This window comes from Lottia gigantea (genome assembly GCF_000327385.1).
Source record: "Lottia gigantea unplaced genomic scaffold LOTGIsca_5, whole genome shotgun sequence".
Lineage (NCBI taxonomy): Eukaryota > Metazoa > Mollusca > Gastropoda > Lottiidae > Lottia > Lottia gigantea.
Genome location: NW_008709715.1, coordinates 4,280,496 through 4,299,891, shown reverse-complemented (window position 1 = coordinate 4,299,891; position 19,396 = coordinate 4,280,496). Strand labels below are relative to the sequence as shown.

Below are 19,396 nucleotides of genomic sequence, written 5' to 3'. Positions count from 1 at the left end.
AAACAATAACAATTTTAACTATAAATGTCCAAGCAAAATTAAAAATTTTTTGTCACAATGCAAGTCTTGAGTAAATTCTATATGTTTACTTGCTTCCATGACAAGATAATCGCATGAACGACAGGATCTATAACATACATAATCAGATGAGTCAAATCAAATTTCTTAAGATAGAGTTCCAGTACAATAGCTACATAACTGGTTCTTGAACAGCTAATTCTACCGTATTAATTGATTAGTCAACTCTATGTCTTATAATGTATATCAGTATAGATATCACAATTTTTATGGAGCACAATATAATGAAGCTTAAACAAAATCAGTAATTGTACTCTATAAGAATTGTGTTATATAAATATCAAACCACCTTTATCAAATGTCATTCAAGTAAAATATGTATATATCAATTACCTTGACAGTACTGTCCACAGCTCCAGAAAATATTCGACCTCTAGAAACAGCTAAACAGGCTACACTACCAGTGTGTCTGACTAATGTTTGGGTACATATCATATTATCCATACTCCATACCTGTATCATATATAGAATCATACAGATTGAATTATCATCTACTTTCAGAGCTCTTACTCTTTCTTGAGCTGATACTTTCAATTTTTAACATCACACTGTCAAGTCACAAGATAAATTAATTTTTAGCTAAAAACAAACCAAGTACATAGAGCTGCAATTGAGCTTTATCAGCAGGAAAAGCAAATATGTAGAACTCTACATTTACAAATCCTTGTTAATTCATTTACAAATCTCTTTGATTTGAACATAAGGGGTACATATAGATTCATAATGTTAAATGATATGCACATCAAAATGAAGAATGTTTAAAAAATTACAATTCTTAATATAATTTGTACGGCAGCATTTTTTCTTTACAAAAATAATTCTCTTATTGTTGTTCTATGAAACAAATTTCACATGTGGCTTTAGGGCTTAATTATAATTGGGTTCTTCTTCAAGTAAAGAAAATGATAAAACTATTACAGTTCTATACAAAAAAACATGCCTTGAGGAAAATGTCACTTTCAACAATGAATTTAGTCTGTAAGGACAAAAAGGATCCACCCCCAACATGCTGTAAATTAATGTTATCACATACATTTAGTTCCAATGATAACAGTTTTAGTCTGAATAGATTGTCCTAAATTAAAGACATTTAAGTTTCAGGCAAGGCAGCTATTGCCTGCACATTTATTTTGATGTTTTTTGAAGATATACTTTGAATACTTGTATGCAGTGGTATATTTAGAGGATGGGCCATTGGGCCTGTGATAGGTCTCCATCTGTAGTGAAAATTAAGCCAATGTAATGCTCAACATTTATCTCTAGTCATCTGGGCTTCGGCCTTTTGGGTTTTGCGCCTCTCAACTTTGGGCCCCCAACCTCAGACATTTTCTAGAGACACTCCTGCTTGCAGCAGAAATCTTTGTTGATGTTGTACATGCCTTAAAATATCTCAAAGCTTTGATTGGGCATCCTTTAACTTTAACAAATGGGCATCAGCTGTTCATGAAAGATTGGCATCAAAATTTTTAAGTCTCTATTCAGAAATATAATGAAAATAGAAGACAAAATTGAGCAGATGTAATCTACTCTATAAAAATAAAAATATTTATATTTGGAAACTAAGTTCCAGAAGGCGAAAATAACATGTACTAATGAAGGTGAATAGTAATAAGGAGTATGTCAGCAATTAAAATGACAAGATAGTTTGATATCTGACAAATATAACTACCTCTTATTCTTAACACGGAAATCACTAGAGAGGTGGGTGGCAACAATTAATATATAAACAAAACTTTCCACACATCTTCATTACTATACACGGAACAGCATACAGGGAGCTGGCACAGTGTTGGTCTTCAATAAAAATACATTCTTGGATCAAAATATTCTTTTTGAATTTGAATTCACATAATTTTGAACAATGAACAGAAATATATCTGTGTTAGTTATTTTGTGTATTTACTGTGCAATAATTCATGGTAAGATATTTTATTTTACTTATTTGGTCTTCCGATGACTTAAATTTGGTATAAAATATTTCTGTTAATGAAATTATAGATCTATTAAAATCTATTTCATTGTGGTTTCTCTTCTCTCTCTTGTCTAGTGAAATGATATTTCTATGGAAATTTCTTATAAGATTTGGCATGTTTTTGACAAATGGAAAAATTTGAGAGATACATGTATATGTATAACTTTCAGTCATTTATTATTCTCCTTTTCTTTCCAAATGTAAAAACTGGAGCTCTTCCAAACAGCACCCATTTGTCAGCTCACAACCAATTTTTGAGTTTGTCATAAGTATACAATACAATTCTCAAGATTCTGTATGTTGTTAACAACCCATTTAGTATCAAGTATGAGCAAAAATTGGGTTCTGCCTACTTAAAAGGATTGTATAGAGGTTTTCTAAAAGCATCAATTTGTACCATTTCAACTTCAGTCAGACTTCTGTCACAGACGATCTGTGGTTCCTGCAATTTCACCATGTTTGATAACATCTCTAATCACAAATTATACTTTATAACATTAGGCCCTTCATGATTAGTGACATCATCAAACACTTAGCTTAGTGGAATTGCAGGAACCACAGACATCTGATTGAACATTAGAATGATGAAAATTGTCCGATTCACATAAAAAGAATTAGAAAACCTCTTTGACATGTCATATTTGAAAATGTATAAATATAACAAGCCTAATTTTATTTGTATTTCTATATATTCTAGCCTACAGATTCTATGGTCCTTATGATATATTTCAACCACAAGATTCCAGATGGCAAAAAATCATCAGAAACAATGGTAAGTGATCCATCTGAATTTCTTAAGTTCACAGCTAAATCTTTGGTTCTCAAATTAGAAATTACTGTAACCAATTATAAAAAAGATAATTTTGTGATATAATCATTTTAAAAAGATTGAAAATTTGACTAATTCCAGTATAAACTTTAGGGATGGTTCCCCAAGAAAAGCAACATGCAAAAACTGAAATTTAAATGAAATATATCCAGGGTGTTTCCATGGAATATCAGCACTAGCCAAAGCTCAGAAGGCTAAGCCACAAGGAAAGATGAAAATAAGTGCCAATTGTTAATTAATTATGGTCAAATTTGATAAATTTTATGAAATTATGTTACTGAATATATATTTCTTTTAATTATGGTGATTATAAAATCATACTTGCTCTGAATAGGTTTCTAAAAGCCCAATTGTTTGATAATCAATCTGAATATTCTTAAAGTCAACGATACTGGCTAGGCTTTTAGAGTACTGAACTTAGGATAAGTTGATTTATTGCTTTTCTTAATGTTTTTAAGAGGTAATAAATTTTAGAATATACAACAGTTTGATTGCCTAAACTCAATTTACTTTTTTCATGAGAGCATGATAGCTGACATACTTTTTGCAATTAAAATTATTTTCTGTCAATTTATTTGATTGATGGAGTATTATCATGTTACAGTTTTTAACTTATACTTTTTTGGACTTGAAATAAGATAAGATGTACAGCAGATTAAAGTTTATGTGATAAAAGTCACCAGGGATGTAACATGCTGATATTGAAGATATTTGAACGTCATCAATCTTAATTGCCTATAATAATGTTACAACAGCCTGGAAGAGATGACCGGAAAACTCTGGTTTTTATTGAATTTTGTTATTTCAAATTGCAGTATAATTGGTAATCAGATTCTAATTCTCAAAACAAAAGTATTTGAAATGGAGCTTTATATTACTAGAAGCCAATGCCTTTGATGAAATTTTACCCATTCTGATTCTACACATACGTTTGATAGGGACAAAGACTTTGAATAATATACTCTTATGAGTTTGTACACTCTGAGGGCAATTTTCTTGATTATTTACAATTACTATAACTTTAAAAATTCGAATTTTATAGTATATAATTTATACATTCTTCAGGATTGAATACATTCTTTAGAATTTTATACATCGCTTTTCTGCATTCTTTAGAATTTTTATACTTTTTTTTAGAATTTTATATGTACATTCGTTAAATCTTTCTATTTTTGAGATACTTTCCGTAGAATTTAATACATTCTTTAGATACATTCTTTATACATTCATTAGAATTTTATAGATTTTTAAGATATTAATGCCCTTGTCATGATATAATTTTAATGATAATTGACATCTTTCTGAGATGGTCACTTAAAAGAGGCCTTTGCCATTGGTGGAATCCAAATATAGCCATTTGTTGTAATGTAAGTTGAAATCACAGCTCAAGGGTTTAGACAAGAACTTTCAATGTTATCATTATTCTATTTTCAGAAGACCGAGATCCTAAAGGAGTTATGTTTCCTTCTCTAACTGATAGAGATGAATATTTACGTCAACTCATCAAAATACTGGAAGATATTGGTAAAAAATAATATACAGCATAGTGGTATCAAGTAATGACATGAGGACCTTAGTTTGTGGGGGCAAGGGGTAGGGTATAAATGGTTTAACCCTGCAGTATAGAGTATTCATAAGCTAACAATGTGTATGATAGTTTCAAAATAACTAGAGCTGTGAATATTACTTTTGAATACTTTATAGACTATTATATTCATTTGAAGATTTAGTCCATACCATAATTTTAAATGAATATTGCTGATGTTCAGGAAAAATAACAGTAAGGACTAATCATAGATATATCCAGGTTTTGTTAGTATTCTTAGTGTATATGTTTAATCTTGTAGAGAAAATAAAGTAATAAAGTAAATGAACAAAATAAATATGCATCATTGAAACTGGTTTTTTGTCTATACATGATTAATAATATTAACTCATGGCAAGATTAACTCATTATTCTAGTGCTTTACCTTTTGAGAATGATATCACTTGAATCACATCAATATGATAGCTTGATAAATCATTACCAAATGATTCAAAAGTCAGAGATAGCCGCTACTTGTTTAATAACTACCAATCTAATGAGCAGAGCCCCTCTGTAGGAATATGCAATGTAATTATATCAATATACTGCATTTGACAGTCTCCTGGGGGCATAACTTGCTGACAGTTTTCAGATGGTATAATCTTACTTTCCCACAACAAAGTCATCAATGTTATATTTTGAGATGCATCAAACATTCAAATGAAAAAAACTTTCATTCCTGCGTCATTGAAGTGTAAACATTGTTACCGACATGATAAATGAATGTTATCAAGTTCAAGCGATAACAATTACAAATGCTATTCTCATTTTGAAGTGATCAGTTCCGTATGTCAATGGGTTTGGTTCATGTCATCAAGTTAAAAAAAACCAACCCATTACAATTAATCTTACCATGTGGTGACTTCTTATGGACCTTTTCTTCACTTTTTCCTTAGAGAGGGAACATTTAATTCTGTCTCATAAAGCACTCAGTATGCTGGTGTAAATAGCCAGTTATTAGTATCTGGTACCAGGCACTATTTGCTTTATTGGGAGACCCAATTCTGGATCAAGTGTAAAAGGGTATAAAGTTCTGATTTAAATACAAAATAAACTTACCCGTAAAGATCTATCATAGGAAGCACTGAATACTTTAGTACCAGACGCTGTTTGTAACGCAGATAAAGCATACACTGTACCAGAATGTCCATTTAAAGTTGTTGTATGTACATAATTAGTATCCCAGACCTACAAAAATTACCATTCATTATTTCACATAAATGTAAACCATCTATCCAAGGTCAAGGCTAATGCCTTTAAAATCTTATGAAATATTCCATGAAAACTTGACTTACAAGAGAACAATACTTTGCAGGTTTTGAAAATTTAGGGTGTTAATATGTTGGCCAATGAAATAACCCAAGTCCCATCTCTATTCATTGATGTCAATTTAGATAAAGTTACATAAAAAAAGTTAGGAAAGGAAACACATCACTTACATTTATACAATTTTCATAAGTACCGCATAATATATGATGACTAGTAATAGCTATACTATAAACACTTCCACCTGATGTTTCTAACATTCTAACACATTCTAATGTTCCTAGATCCCATATCTTAAAATACATCAAATGGTTCCTTATATACTACTCTAATTACATTTGCTTTGAATTTCTAAATATAGTCAAAACATTACTGTAAATTTATGAATATGCAAAAAGATATGAGGGACTGATATCATTGACCATTCTGGATGACAAGATGTCTTTGACCACTTTGACATTCACTTTGACATGGAGTTCCAGAGGGTCATTGATTGTATGACAATGAAAGTATACAACTCTATTCTGTTGTTTAGTATTTGGAGACTGACTATTCTCAATATAGATTCACTTTCTGAAGGTTCAGATGGAAATAAAAAATTACTTTATTAAGTATATTACCTTGATAGTTTGATAAGAACCACTATATAAATAATCAGCAGTAGCAGCTAGAGCTCTCACCCAATGGTTTAAACCTGTTATTTCTTGTTTCATCTCATAGGTATAGGCATCCCATACCTACAAACCATAGGCATTCTAACAACTCCAAAATATAATATGAAACACCATGAGTTGCATAAAAAAAACAATGAAAATAAAAAATGCCACATGGGCTTGATGTCATCAAATTTCAAAATAAAAGCCAGATTTATAGGATTTAAAGCATACAAGGAAAAAGTATGAAGATAATTGATGACTCCCAAGAATTGTTACTAGCATTTTTTAAATCCTTCCTGTTTCTTATGTAACATTTGACCAAAAGACCTTATGTTTAAGAGAAATAATGTTTATACACTCAAGATATTACATGATTCACTAATAAATTATTCTAAAAGTGTTATAAATCCTGTTGCATATATTTTTTCACCTAATCGTCCAATACATACCCTTATAACTTTCAGTGAACCACTAAATATCATATTTCTAGCTGAAGTTAATGTACATACAGGATTATCATGAGCTGCTATACATTTAATAGTTTCAAATGTATCTATATCCCATACCTACAAATATCAAATAATTTTTCACAATAATCAACCATTTAGATAACTTTTTAGATCACAGATTATTTACCATTAGCCTACAAATTCACAAGAGTTTAAACAGAAACATTTGACGGAATTGTGTTTTTTCTCTTTTACTAGCAATTCTAGGTGCATGGGCATACAAAACTGACAGTATCAACACATACCAGAATATTACAGTCTTGTGAACCACTGAAGAGTTTTTTACCATATGTACATAATGCCAATACAATACCAGTATGTCCTTCTAAAGTTTTCACACATTGAAAATTTGCACTTGTATCCCATACCTTAAATAAATACAGATTGGAATATTTTTAATGCAGAATTCTTTAATCATATGACCAATGTTTGCACATATCAGTTGACTAAACCTTTAACTTAAGGTCAAGGACATAACAATACAAAAACCAAGAACCAGTCAGTTGCAACTGAAAATCCATGAAATATCATCATAAATAGTTATCTATTTTAAAGAAACCACAACTTAAATTGATATAATAAACGCCAAAGATTCCTTGGGAGTTGCAAATCTAACAAGGGCCGACTTTTTCTCTTAGGCTCATTGCATGCTACACGGGGTTACCTGTCTTGATAAACCAAATCAGGGGCAGATATGTAACTTTGTTTCAGTTCAGTTCAACCTATATGTAAGTACATGTATATTTTACCTTCACTGTTTTATCAGAAGAGCCACTGTATAGAAAATCACCTAAAGCACATAAACACCACACTGGTCCCTGTAAATATACAATTAATATGCAAATATATAATATATACAATTGATATTATCAAATATATACAAAATGTACAGTATACTTAAAACTTGTAACTATCATTTTATATTCATGTTTTTTCATTATTGTCATAATGTCATTCCTTTTATTTCAAATTTTATACAATTTTTGAAATCATCAAAATAAATTTTACATATTATTGTTTCTGTATATTGAATGTCACTGTGCAATATTCCATACTATTACATGGGAGATAACCCTAGTGTTAATTGAAATCGGTTTTATCAAACGATTGGAATATATATTTTTCAAGTTGTGAAACAACAAGTACAAGATATAAGTAATTTTTTTGAAACTTACCTGATGACCCACACAAGTACCTTTACATTTGAACATTGATATAGGATCAAAAGCTGAAATCATAACAAAATGAACAATGATTAACCAATACCATGAAATATGTCAAAAAGCTCATCACAGAGTATACCTATATTGGGGACAAATATATCTTTTCAATTATTAACATTAACAAATAAAACCTACCTCCAGCAGTGGCACCTAAATCTAATCTATTGTTCATTAATGCTATTTGTTCCTGAAATATACATAAAAACATTGAACACATTAATATGTATGTATACTTGAAACAGTTTCACAATCAATCTTCACATACAGTGAGTCTCATGCACAAAGAAATCTTCCTTTTAATTCTGCATGATATTTGTTAAAATAAGAAAAATTACCCTCTGCTTACTTTTGGGGTAAAATCCTGAGATGGATTTAAATGAAGGGGGTATCTACCAACTTTTTTAGTTAGAAGCATGATATATAGCTGTGGAAACAGACTGAGTTGAATATGTTGCAATTCAAAAGAAGACTTACAGCTAATGTTGAATATTCTCTTCTATTATCCATAACTTCATTCATTATTTTACTTTGATTATGTTCCACTAATTCTGTATTAAATAAACAAAGAATGACAGACATCTTAAAATTCTAACGGAACTAATATATGCACCTTAAAAGGGATATACATGAAATCTTTTAATTATTCCATTAATCATTTGATAGAACCCCAGAGCACTTTTCAAATAGAAGATGCAACCGCTTAAATATCAACCTGATATGTCTGAAGATCGGACACATGTTTTAGATACATAATCAATCATCAAGCCAGCCATATTTTAAATGGTTGTTAAGTACTAAAGTGTCTCCATCCACATAAAAAGAAAAAAACATCTTTATATTCTAACATTAAAAGTTAACGAACTTTACTTTTTACTCTAAAGTTTTTGAAGTCAATTCACACTTACCTAATTTGATGTCTACAGATTTTTCTAACATTTCCAATCTTTCAGCCAATTTTCCCAACATGGAACGTAAAAATTCAATTTCTTGATCTTTTTGTAAGACAGTTAGCTGCATGTCGGACATCTTTTCTTCAGATCTTTGTAAGAATTCTTTCATACTTTCAAATTTACAATGTTTTAAATGTTCTTCCAATTCTTCTTGCGTAGCCACGAAATCACATCTAAATAACGTAAACACAATAACTAAGTAACTACAAATAGATTAGAGGGAATCGAACAAACCTTTAACTAATTCATCTTCTTAAAATAGATTCCCATCTAGAATGATATCAAAGACTTTCAATCTTAGAATCATTTTCTTTACAATGGACAACAAAATCTAGCTGATAACAGTTGATTCAATAACACTCAAGTTCAATCAAAATAACCTTGATATAAAAGATGTAATGATTTCAATGAATAGCATTATTGTAATTCAAAGGAACATTCTCTTATTCAGTATCAATAGGGGATTAATGCAATTACACAACCAAATAATGAATCTTTTTGACTTCTTTACCTTTTTAATTGATGAGCAAATGCTGCAGAAAAGAAAGATGCAAAGTTGCAAGCATTAGCCTAACTTATTTTAAAGAAAGAACCAAAACACAGTAAATCAAGAGGACAAAGAATGTACACTGTAAATATTTTTGAGAATGCGTAATCTGAAGTAGACAGTCCCTGAGTTGCATCAGGTGTTCCAGAAAGATGACAAGCTACAGTAGGCCTAGTAGAGCTTAAATCCATCGAGAGTTAATGAATGTTTTAGGCTATTTAATGTCAACTCATGAAAAGAACAAAGCAGGAAGATAAAACAGCTTTTTCAATTTGATTGAGGAAAAAAACAGCTATTCAACTGATTCTTATTCTGAGGTCATATAACATGAATTCCTTTCTTATTTTTTAAATCTAATAATAACTTTATTAGAAACAAGAGCTGACATTGACAGAAATTCAGGCCAATTCAATTTTTTCCATAAAATATCTTGAAGGGAAAATAATAGAGCAATCAAAAGAAATCAATATAGCTACAGTGTTTGTTTGACATGATTTTATTGGTGTTTATCATTAATGAGTATTTAGCATCATGATTCATGAAAGGGTGTATGAGTTTGGCAACATCCATACTTTGAATAAACCTATTGATGTGCTTCATATCCATGTTTTAAGGGAAGAAGTCTCAGAAACAGGAATTTATTTTTAGCTAAGCCAATAAGTATTAGTGTACACAGCTAAGTGTCAAAATTTTAGCCTTCAAATACATGTGTGTCCAAAATTATCTGCCATATATAGAAAAAACATTTATAGAAATAGGAAAAGAAATTCCTATTTTGAGATATTTTTGAAGAAATTATGCAATTTTCATACAGTAGTACTTCTGAAATTTTCATATATTCAAGACTCAAATCAACCCCTCAAAATGGGTCACCTATCTTGTTAAACACATCTTTAATCAATAGTAAGAATAAGAAGACTTCACAAGTTATGAAATTCCATTTGCATTGAAATTTTCCATTATTGATAAAGCATAAGAGATTTTACGAAGTCATTTTTATTTTCAATACCTTCAATCTGAATAATTATCAAATTTCAATATCCTAAACTAACATTAATATCAAATCAAAATATTTGATTAATACTCGTGTTCCTTTAATATTTCTCACACTTTTATTTGATTAATTTCAAAAAGTGAAGTTGATAGTTGAGAAATCAGTAATTACACTATTTCTTTGCCTAATTCCCAGGAACTTAATTTAGACTATTGATTTACGTCTGATATAACAACTTCTACTACACTCCATTAGTTTAACTGACAAAATTGGCTTACAGTCAGAGACAAAAAAAGGCAATAAGTGTCCAAGGATTAACCTTCTCGAAAAAAGGAAAGAAGAATAGTTTTCTTACAAGAGAATAACCTTCACATGAAAGAATGAAATGGTTTGATTTTTTCGTGATATCCAAACTAAAATGCACTAGATGTAATCAAATGTACATCAAATAATGGAGGGCTTAAGAATCTTATTTTCTGCATCATATTGGACTAAGCAGGCAGCCACAACCATGTGACGCATAAAGAGATTTCGGTATGACTATTTAAAAATTGAATAAATCTTTAAGAAATAGTTGGATCGTATTAGGTGAAATTTCCTGGTTAAGATGTGGGCAGAGAAAGTGAAGTGAATATTTTACTTCATGCAATTTAACTTACTTTGAACCTAATGCTGGCTGTCAGTCAAACTGTCACATGAATGAGAAATTCTTAATGAAGAAGTTTCCACTTAATTGAAGAAATCAGCCAGTGCTGATTGGATATAAAAAGCAGGTTAGGTTCTAATATCACACATTACTATCAAGCAAACAAAAAAATTCAGAATTTGCATTTAAATCAAACTGATGAGAAATTTTTCAAGAACTTCAAATTTATAAATCTACCAGAAAGTGAGGCATACATAAAATAATTTACCTCATCACAAGAATTTAAATCAGTAAAGAAAATGTTTTTTGATGAAAATGAATGTTAGAGGTATATGTATACTGGTATATGAGAATCAGTATACACCACGTATACATACAAATCAATTTCTTTAATAAATTGGTGAGATTATTTTATAAAATCTCCAAAATATAACAGTAATAAAATAAAAGCATCAATTGCAAGAAAACTTTAAAAAATTTAGATCTTACCCATATTTTTTATGAGGACAACGAACATTATTACAGGATCTTAGATGGTCTTCTAAATCCTTAAATATAAAAAATCAATATATTATATCACTTTCAAGTCTTTATAGCCTACAACTCAAGTTGTGCAAACATATACTCAAGATTATTCATGAAGTTTAACTCGAGGTTTGAAATATTGAATGGTAATGGAAAATCATATTTTGGTCCAAAAAGCATGGAATAAATAAAATGGACACTAAAAGAAAAGTTGTAGAATAACTCGTTGCCAAACTTGATAGCCATATAGAATATTTCTCATTTGACATATTTAAAATTGATCACTAGGATCAGGGTTATGGTTTAAATGTTTTTGACGGCCATTTGCCACTATGATATAAGTCTATGGGATTGTATTTATTAAATTGTGTTAGTTTAGTTGAAAATTTTCAGGAGGTTAAGGTTGTAAACTCCACAAAAGATCCAGTAAAATGGTTTATGTTGATTTGGCTGACAAATGCATTCAAATCAGTAAACTGGCCTGAAAAGACTTTTACTTCGATAATCAATCAAGAAAAGAAAATATCAATACCTTTTTTAATAATTGTGGACAACCAGCTTTATTAGGACAATCTACAGGTTTATAATCACAGTCTGATTCATGTTCTCTGAAATCATTTTAAAGATAGCTTTCTTGAAATGCTAAAAAACATAACCCAGTCATCCACACACCAGAATTGAAGGATTTTTTTTTTAAAAATTCAACAGATGGTAACTGCAATATTTGGTTGTTTGTTTGTTGCTGCTCTCAGATCATTCCACTTAAAATTAAATTGCAATTTGTTTTTTGTTGGTTTTATTTTTTGTATTCATTGTAATCTTGTTAATAAGTTGTTTGCTGCAGTCCCATTCTTTTAACATAAGTTTTAACCAATCAATGTGTGTTATGTAGAAACTGTTTCTTGATAACATAATGAATTGTGAGATAGCAACATCCGAAGCTTAGCTACAGCATCTTTGAGTTTTGCTATCCCAAAATCCATTATGTTATCAAGAAACAGGTTTGGCATACAGGTTTTGATTGGTTCAGATTAACATCATTAAAACAGTACTGTAGAATAAAAATTGTCAGATGACAATGAAGACAAAAATATTAACAAACCAAAAAGAACGTAATTTTAATCTAATTTCAATTAGATTGCTCTCAGATAAGACCAAGTCCAGTACAATATTTGATTCTCCCAGGAGAAGCAAGTTAAAAAAAAACAACAGACAATTTATCTGCTGCACTGCACTTTATATCTCTTCTTTAAATATTCCAGTGTGAATCTTGTCAAGACTTTCTTACACAGAAATTGATTATTCAAATGCACCACACTTGATTGTTACCAACTTGAGAGACTTGGACTCTATCCAGCAATGATAAAATAATGTCAAATTCAGTGTGAGATTATTGTTGTTTAGTATTCCATTGTATAATCAATAGAACATTAACTTCATATTCTCATCCAGTGGTCAGGTTGATAAAGATGGTCTTTTGTTTTAGTCAAATCAAGGTGGTCCAATATCAGTTACTGATATTTACTGTCCAAATATCCTTAGAAACTATAAAAGATATCTAGATAACCTATTATGATAAATTTTACAACAAAAATTAAACCAATAAAATAACACAAACGGATACATGTTTTTTAATATTTATTTTTTTGGAAAAAATTCTTACGAAATAAGTCTTGTAGGTTTACTTAATGAGTATAGACCATTGTGTGCTTATAATAAGAATCTCTTTACCAAAAATGTATCTTGTTAGTGAATTTACTATATAAATATCCTTGAGATTGTAACCATAAACATATCAGGTTACTTATTTGGGCACTGAATATTAGTAATTGTGGAATATTCCTGGTACAGCAGGCCTGGGCAATATCATGATAAAGACCGTTTAGTAGTCATCACAAGGGAGAAACTTGAATTCTACAATCATCTGATAATGAGGGATAGAACCATACACTCACTGTTTGAAGACAAGGACACACATTCAAAGACTGGGATAAAAGTAAAGTTGAGGGACAGGATAGGTGATGAAACTCACTGACAACTCTCTAAACTAGCCAATGGCAGAATGTGACAAGGGCCAGTGAGATCAGTTCAGTTAACTGAATCTAAGAGAGGGCAATAATTAGAGGATTAGTATTAGACCAATGTAAGGTAATTATGTGCTTATGAAAACAGTACTGGTACATTAAGATAAGACAAATGTTCCCTGTCACAGATGGATGTATACAGATGCTAAAAATGTATTGAAGAAATAAATCAGTTTTTAAAAGTTTTAACAAGTCAATCTGCATCAATAAAAGAGAAATAAGAGAAAGTCTATATAGTTTTAAAAGATCAATAATATGTTCCTATGGGAGGGTATACTAGACTTGTGATTAAATGTTCCTTAGTTATCAAACTAAACCTGCTGGCTCACTTCAATATTATTACTTTTTGTCTGACTGTTATAGGTCATGCAGAACAATTCTAATATATCTTTTAATGTTTTAACCCAAACAATATTGTGACTACCACTTCCAAATTACAGGAAACTATTTCAAGAGCTCTCTTTTTGGAATAATCACACCTTTTTTTTAACTAAACACATGCAACTTTCTTGAGCATATGGTCATGATATGTATAAATAAGACTGTATTAGACAATAATGTTACATTAGGATTCTAGAATGTGTATTTATAGTATTTGGTTCAATTTCATATGTGATATAACAACTGTCAGTATTTGATTGGTTTAGCAAACTGTTAATTTAATTTATTTGTATGGTGGCCTATCAATCAAAATTTTAGGTTTGTGTAAAATAAACTGCAGCCTCTTTAATAAATGTGTTATCCAACAGCCATTGGAACAACCTATTTTCCAGATCCTAGGGATATTTTTTGGTGGATATTTCTAGCCCCTGAGTGGTTTGAGGCTCCTTTATGGTCTTTAAGCTTTGAGTAAGAAACACAGGAATTTTGGGATGCTTTTAGAAATAAATAGCGGAAGGTTACTTGTGCCTTGATCAAATACACACAAATTGTGATTTCATAGAACGATTAAGGGAAAGATCAAGCTAGCTCATTAAATATGTTACTTACTGTCTATCTGCTATTTTCACTGTAACAGGACATAATGCTAGGTCTAGTTTATAACTTACACCATCTTCTGCTAGATGACAACCATATTTACAATGTATAAATAGTTCTCCTATTTGTTCAGATACGGCTATATTAGCAACAACTACTGATAGTTTCTGATTATCTACTGGACACTGATCTGTAATGTAAAAGGAAATTCAACTAATTTGATAGTTAAAGTCTAAAATTGTTTATTGCCAATAGTTTAACATTGGTTAAAAAAATTCAAAAGAACTATATCCTTAAACAACTAATTTATTTTAGAAGCAAAGGTTGGATGACAACAAGTATACAGCAAAGGTTAATAAATTCCTTTTATTTACTTACTTTCTGTATTCACTTTGACACATCTTTTACAATAAGTATGCTGTAATAAATGTTAATGCCACAAATCACTAAAACAAATCAATTGGTAAAATTAGTAAGTTCAATATCATTACTTGTTATAACATAGTCTGTAAGTTCCTTTAATTAGGCACCTAGCCTAGTGTGATATTCATATCACTGTAATTGCCATAAATCAATTATTCATTCCCTAATTCAGGGCAGACATATTTTTTTTTATTAAACTGAACAAATTTAGTGGATTTATATAATATGGCAATTATCTACATTTCCATTCTGAAGCAAAATCTTTAAAGGGATTGTGAAGAGATTTTCTAAATTTTTCATGTGTATCAGGGACACTGATAGCATTAATTTGCATGATTCCAATTTTCAATCACATGTCCGTGGTTCCTGCAATCCCTTACAACTAAGTATTTAATGACATCACTAATTATGAAGAGCCTATGTGATTCAAGCACATGCTGTGATTAGTGACCTCATCCCTTGAACAATACGTCTACTTTAAATATTCTAAATCAAAAAATGGTACAAATTCTTTACAGAAATTTAACCAACACAATTATCTTAAAGAAATTCTTAGAGCAAATTTTCAATGGGAGTAATTTTATTGACAATTTAATGGCTAAATTGCATGATAAATTGAAGAAGACTCACCCCACATGCAACAATAACAGGATCATGAAAGATATTCTGGCATAATTTACAATACAGAGTTTTATTTGGTACTTCCACAAACACTAATATTTCCTGAAAATCAAATCCGGAATAAATTATTAGTTCTTGACAACAGACTTGTCCTGTTCACGGTCATTCTCATTAAAATATTCAACCTATCAAATATATTGTCTTCCATCAAAGAAAAGGAATTCTTAGATAATTATTGGAAAATATTGACTTATATTGTCATCCAACTTCTAACAGAGTTTTATATCAGTCTCTTTGAATTATGATTAAATTTGGCGCTCTTGGGTCAAATTATACTGAAAATGATTTAAAGAAGAATTTGGTGGATCATGGATGGAAAAAGTAACCTGCAGAAAAAAAAGACACAGAACGAAACATCTGGATCTGAATTTTGAACTCTGCATGAAATAGCACATTATATGCCACCTTTGTGACTGTGTTTGTCAAAACAGCATCACATAGTCCACCTAGCTATCAATGTCAAGTTTTTAAATTCTATTTGTCATATAAGGTCAATTCCCTTGAATAAAACTGAAAATTGTTCTTACATCTTCTTTATCAGCTATCAATAATGATCTATTACTGCTGGTGGTAGAATTATTACGTTGTACAGGATTGGCTGGTACTTGTAATAAACTTGATAGTGGTGCTATCTATTATATAAATCAAGTAAATGTCATGTCATCATCATGAAAATTTATGCATTATTAAAGTATTTTCTCAATGACAGACTCTAAGAAATATTCCCAGTAACATGTAAAAGATTTTGGGTGTACTATGCCAATAGGTGGCTTTAAGAATTTGTAACAAAAGCTATTTTAAAGAAAAAATAGGATTAATCCTGTCTGATTTTCAAGGATGAAAAATTTGACATGGATAAAATCTTGAGGCCTCATTCACAAAGTCTTACAAAATCCAGATTTAGGGATACAAAATCATCTGAAAGATAAAAATGCTCAAATTTGTTTTGATAATTCCTTTTGCTACCGTAACGGTTTTGTGAATAGGGTTCAGAAAATGACAGCAAGGGTATGCCTATTCCTATATCATTACTAAAACAGAAAAAACATACCCCAAGATTATCCACTACAGTGTTTCTAGTAGCCAATGTTCCAGGTGGAGTACTAGCAGTGGAACTTAAATAATTATAATATTCACTATCTGAATCTTCATCTGTATAATAATAATTAATTGTTCAGAATAATCATAAAATTCACTTTCATATTTCACTAATATTCACTACCGTATCATGTCAAATTTCTGCTTAATGACAACAAATCAAGAATATCCCCCCCCCCCCACACCCTGGTTCCTAATAAAGTGATGATAATAATAATAAGTAATAATAGTAAGATAGACCATTTTCAAACTCAGATTTACACACAAATAAAAACAACTTACTATGTCGAACTGTTGTTATAGGAGGAAAGTTTGAAGCACCAAATGTTGTTTCCACTTGGAATGCAGGTACCTAATAAAGTGATGATAATAAATATGGCAACAGCAATAGTAAAAGTTTGTTAAAAAAACACAATCAAAGTTCTTAAGTATGCTGTCTGGTCAAACATTTTGCATCAGATTATCTGTCACCATTTACAGCAATATCGTCTAGAATAATGAATAAAGGTAATTTTTTTAGGGTCACCAGACTCCTTTGTACCAATTGAGATTAGACATACACCCTTTGTCCCATATATTCCAATTAACTGACTGATCTACAGTTTGTCTTCCAAAATATAAAAATTCAGCTCCGCAATCAAAAGATTTACATGCCTCTTGAAGTTTGTCAAATACATTGTACAAGTACTTTAATATTAATTGAGATATCAACTTCAAAATAGTACTGATAGACTTGTCTTGGTATATTTGGTTAGTGAAATTCTAGAAAGTATTTGGGATTTTCACAGAGTTCAGTTTTCAGTAAAAAATTGTGGGTAGGCTGAGCTGATGTTAATAATGTAGATTCCAGGGAATATTACCCCTGGTAAGTGACACTTGATGCGAGACCTAGTAGAAATCTGAATAATGTTGTAGGTAGAGTCAGACATGGCTGTTGACTGTCATCAAGTGTCAAAGTTGATCTATTGTTATATTCCATTTTTTCATTGGGTTATTGACAAGTCACTCTCTGTAGAGTGGAATGAAAACACCGCACCCATATTCAATAAGCCAATAGGCTGTAATTGTAAAGAAGTTTGTGTACTTACGGGTGAGTTGCTAGTTTGAGGTGTTGTTTCAGGGTAGAAATTCCTCTCTTTATTTGACGCCGCCATGATTTATAACACTTTACCCAAATTTTTCACATACATTTTAAAGAAATAGTTTATTTCTCCGAAGTTCATTTGACAAGTTCAATAACAACTTTCCGACTTTCACTTTACAACATGTTTCGACATGAACGTCCAGACGGATTAGGTCAAATTGACCCAAATTATAGGCAGAAAGAGACAAATCGACCAAACAAATCGCGCACAAAAATCGTGAAATGAAATAGGACTTAAACATCTAATGTGGATCCAATACATAATTTCATTGTGCGAGTTTATAACCGTACCATCTATCAAGAGCAGTTCCATTAAGATTTGTAGTATTGTTGAGAATACTAGTTTCATGACCCTAAACTTTCTACATTTAGTACATTATATCTATCTGGGGTGGCTTTACGCTTAAATTTAGAAGATTCAACTAGTAGACAAATGTCGAAATCAATGGCGGCGTCAGCCTCCACGATTTTGGGACATAAATTGGGAGGTAGACTTCAGATTTAAGTGACAACTGAGAATCCAAATAGGAAAACGCCATGAGCGCAGGACTCCTATGTAGGATCTAGGACCTGACACATATTTTTGTCACGAAATCATATAGACCCGGGCTTTAACCTTTTACAACCAATAACATATCATATAATAAGTCATATTGTAAGTGAAGTGAAGTGGTGGTACAATTTCGTCTTGGCAAATCATTTTCGTTGAGGCATTTGGAAATGTAACGCATCTAAAAAATGTTATAAGCAACTTTATCAATATCAAGTTAAAGGGACAGTCTGTTATTGTTTGTTGAAAAGATAGGAAGGTATAAAGGTGATCAAATAAAAGAGGACTATAGATCAAAATCTAGAGAATGTGTCTCTTACTCTATCTAAAAGTTTTTACTGGAAATATAATTATTGCCTTTACTTTTTAAAGCACCAATACTGGTTAACGTAAACCTTTTAAAGTCGCATACTGCCCCTCCTTGATACACCCTTGGGCGAATTGACTCTCTTTTATTGTTTTTTTAATTCAAGAGGACTGGACAACGAAAGAAAAAAGCAGGTGCTTGGTGCTCGGTGTATCTCGCGATAAGGCTTGAGACTATTTTCTTAGCTTTATTCGCTGCTTGATTGGATGATAATATTTTCTTTTTTGATGAAAATTAAGTTTTAATTTTTGAACAATTTAATTTTGGCATTTCATTATATATGTGCTTGTT

The 19,396-nt window shown here is 30.7% G+C and overlaps 1 protein-coding gene across 1 annotated transcript; it reads right to left on the bottom strand.

Moving 5' to 3' along the window:
• Positions 1-372: 372 nt before the first annotated feature.
• On the bottom strand, positions 373-18,318 carry LOTGIDRAFT_210287 (hypothetical protein; the record flags this gene model as incomplete). Its single annotated transcript, XM_009062044.1, has 20 exons — positions 18,133-18,318; positions 17,327-17,396; positions 16,998-17,098; positions 16,474-16,578; positions 15,896-15,988; positions 15,221-15,260; positions 14,855-15,032; positions 12,313-12,388; positions 11,745-11,803; positions 9,024-9,241; positions 8,593-8,666; positions 8,254-8,305; positions 8,071-8,123; positions 7,645-7,713; positions 7,141-7,263; positions 6,836-6,952; positions 6,351-6,467; positions 5,904-6,023; positions 5,524-5,652; positions 373-531 (listed from the first exon to the last, which is right to left on the bottom strand). The coding sequence occupies exons 1-20, from the start codon at positions 18,196-18,198 to the stop codon at positions 373-375; spliced, it is 2,019 nt and encodes a 672-aa protein (XP_009060292.1). The 5' UTR covers positions 18,199-18,318.
• Positions 18,319-19,396: the final 1,078 nt, after the last annotated feature.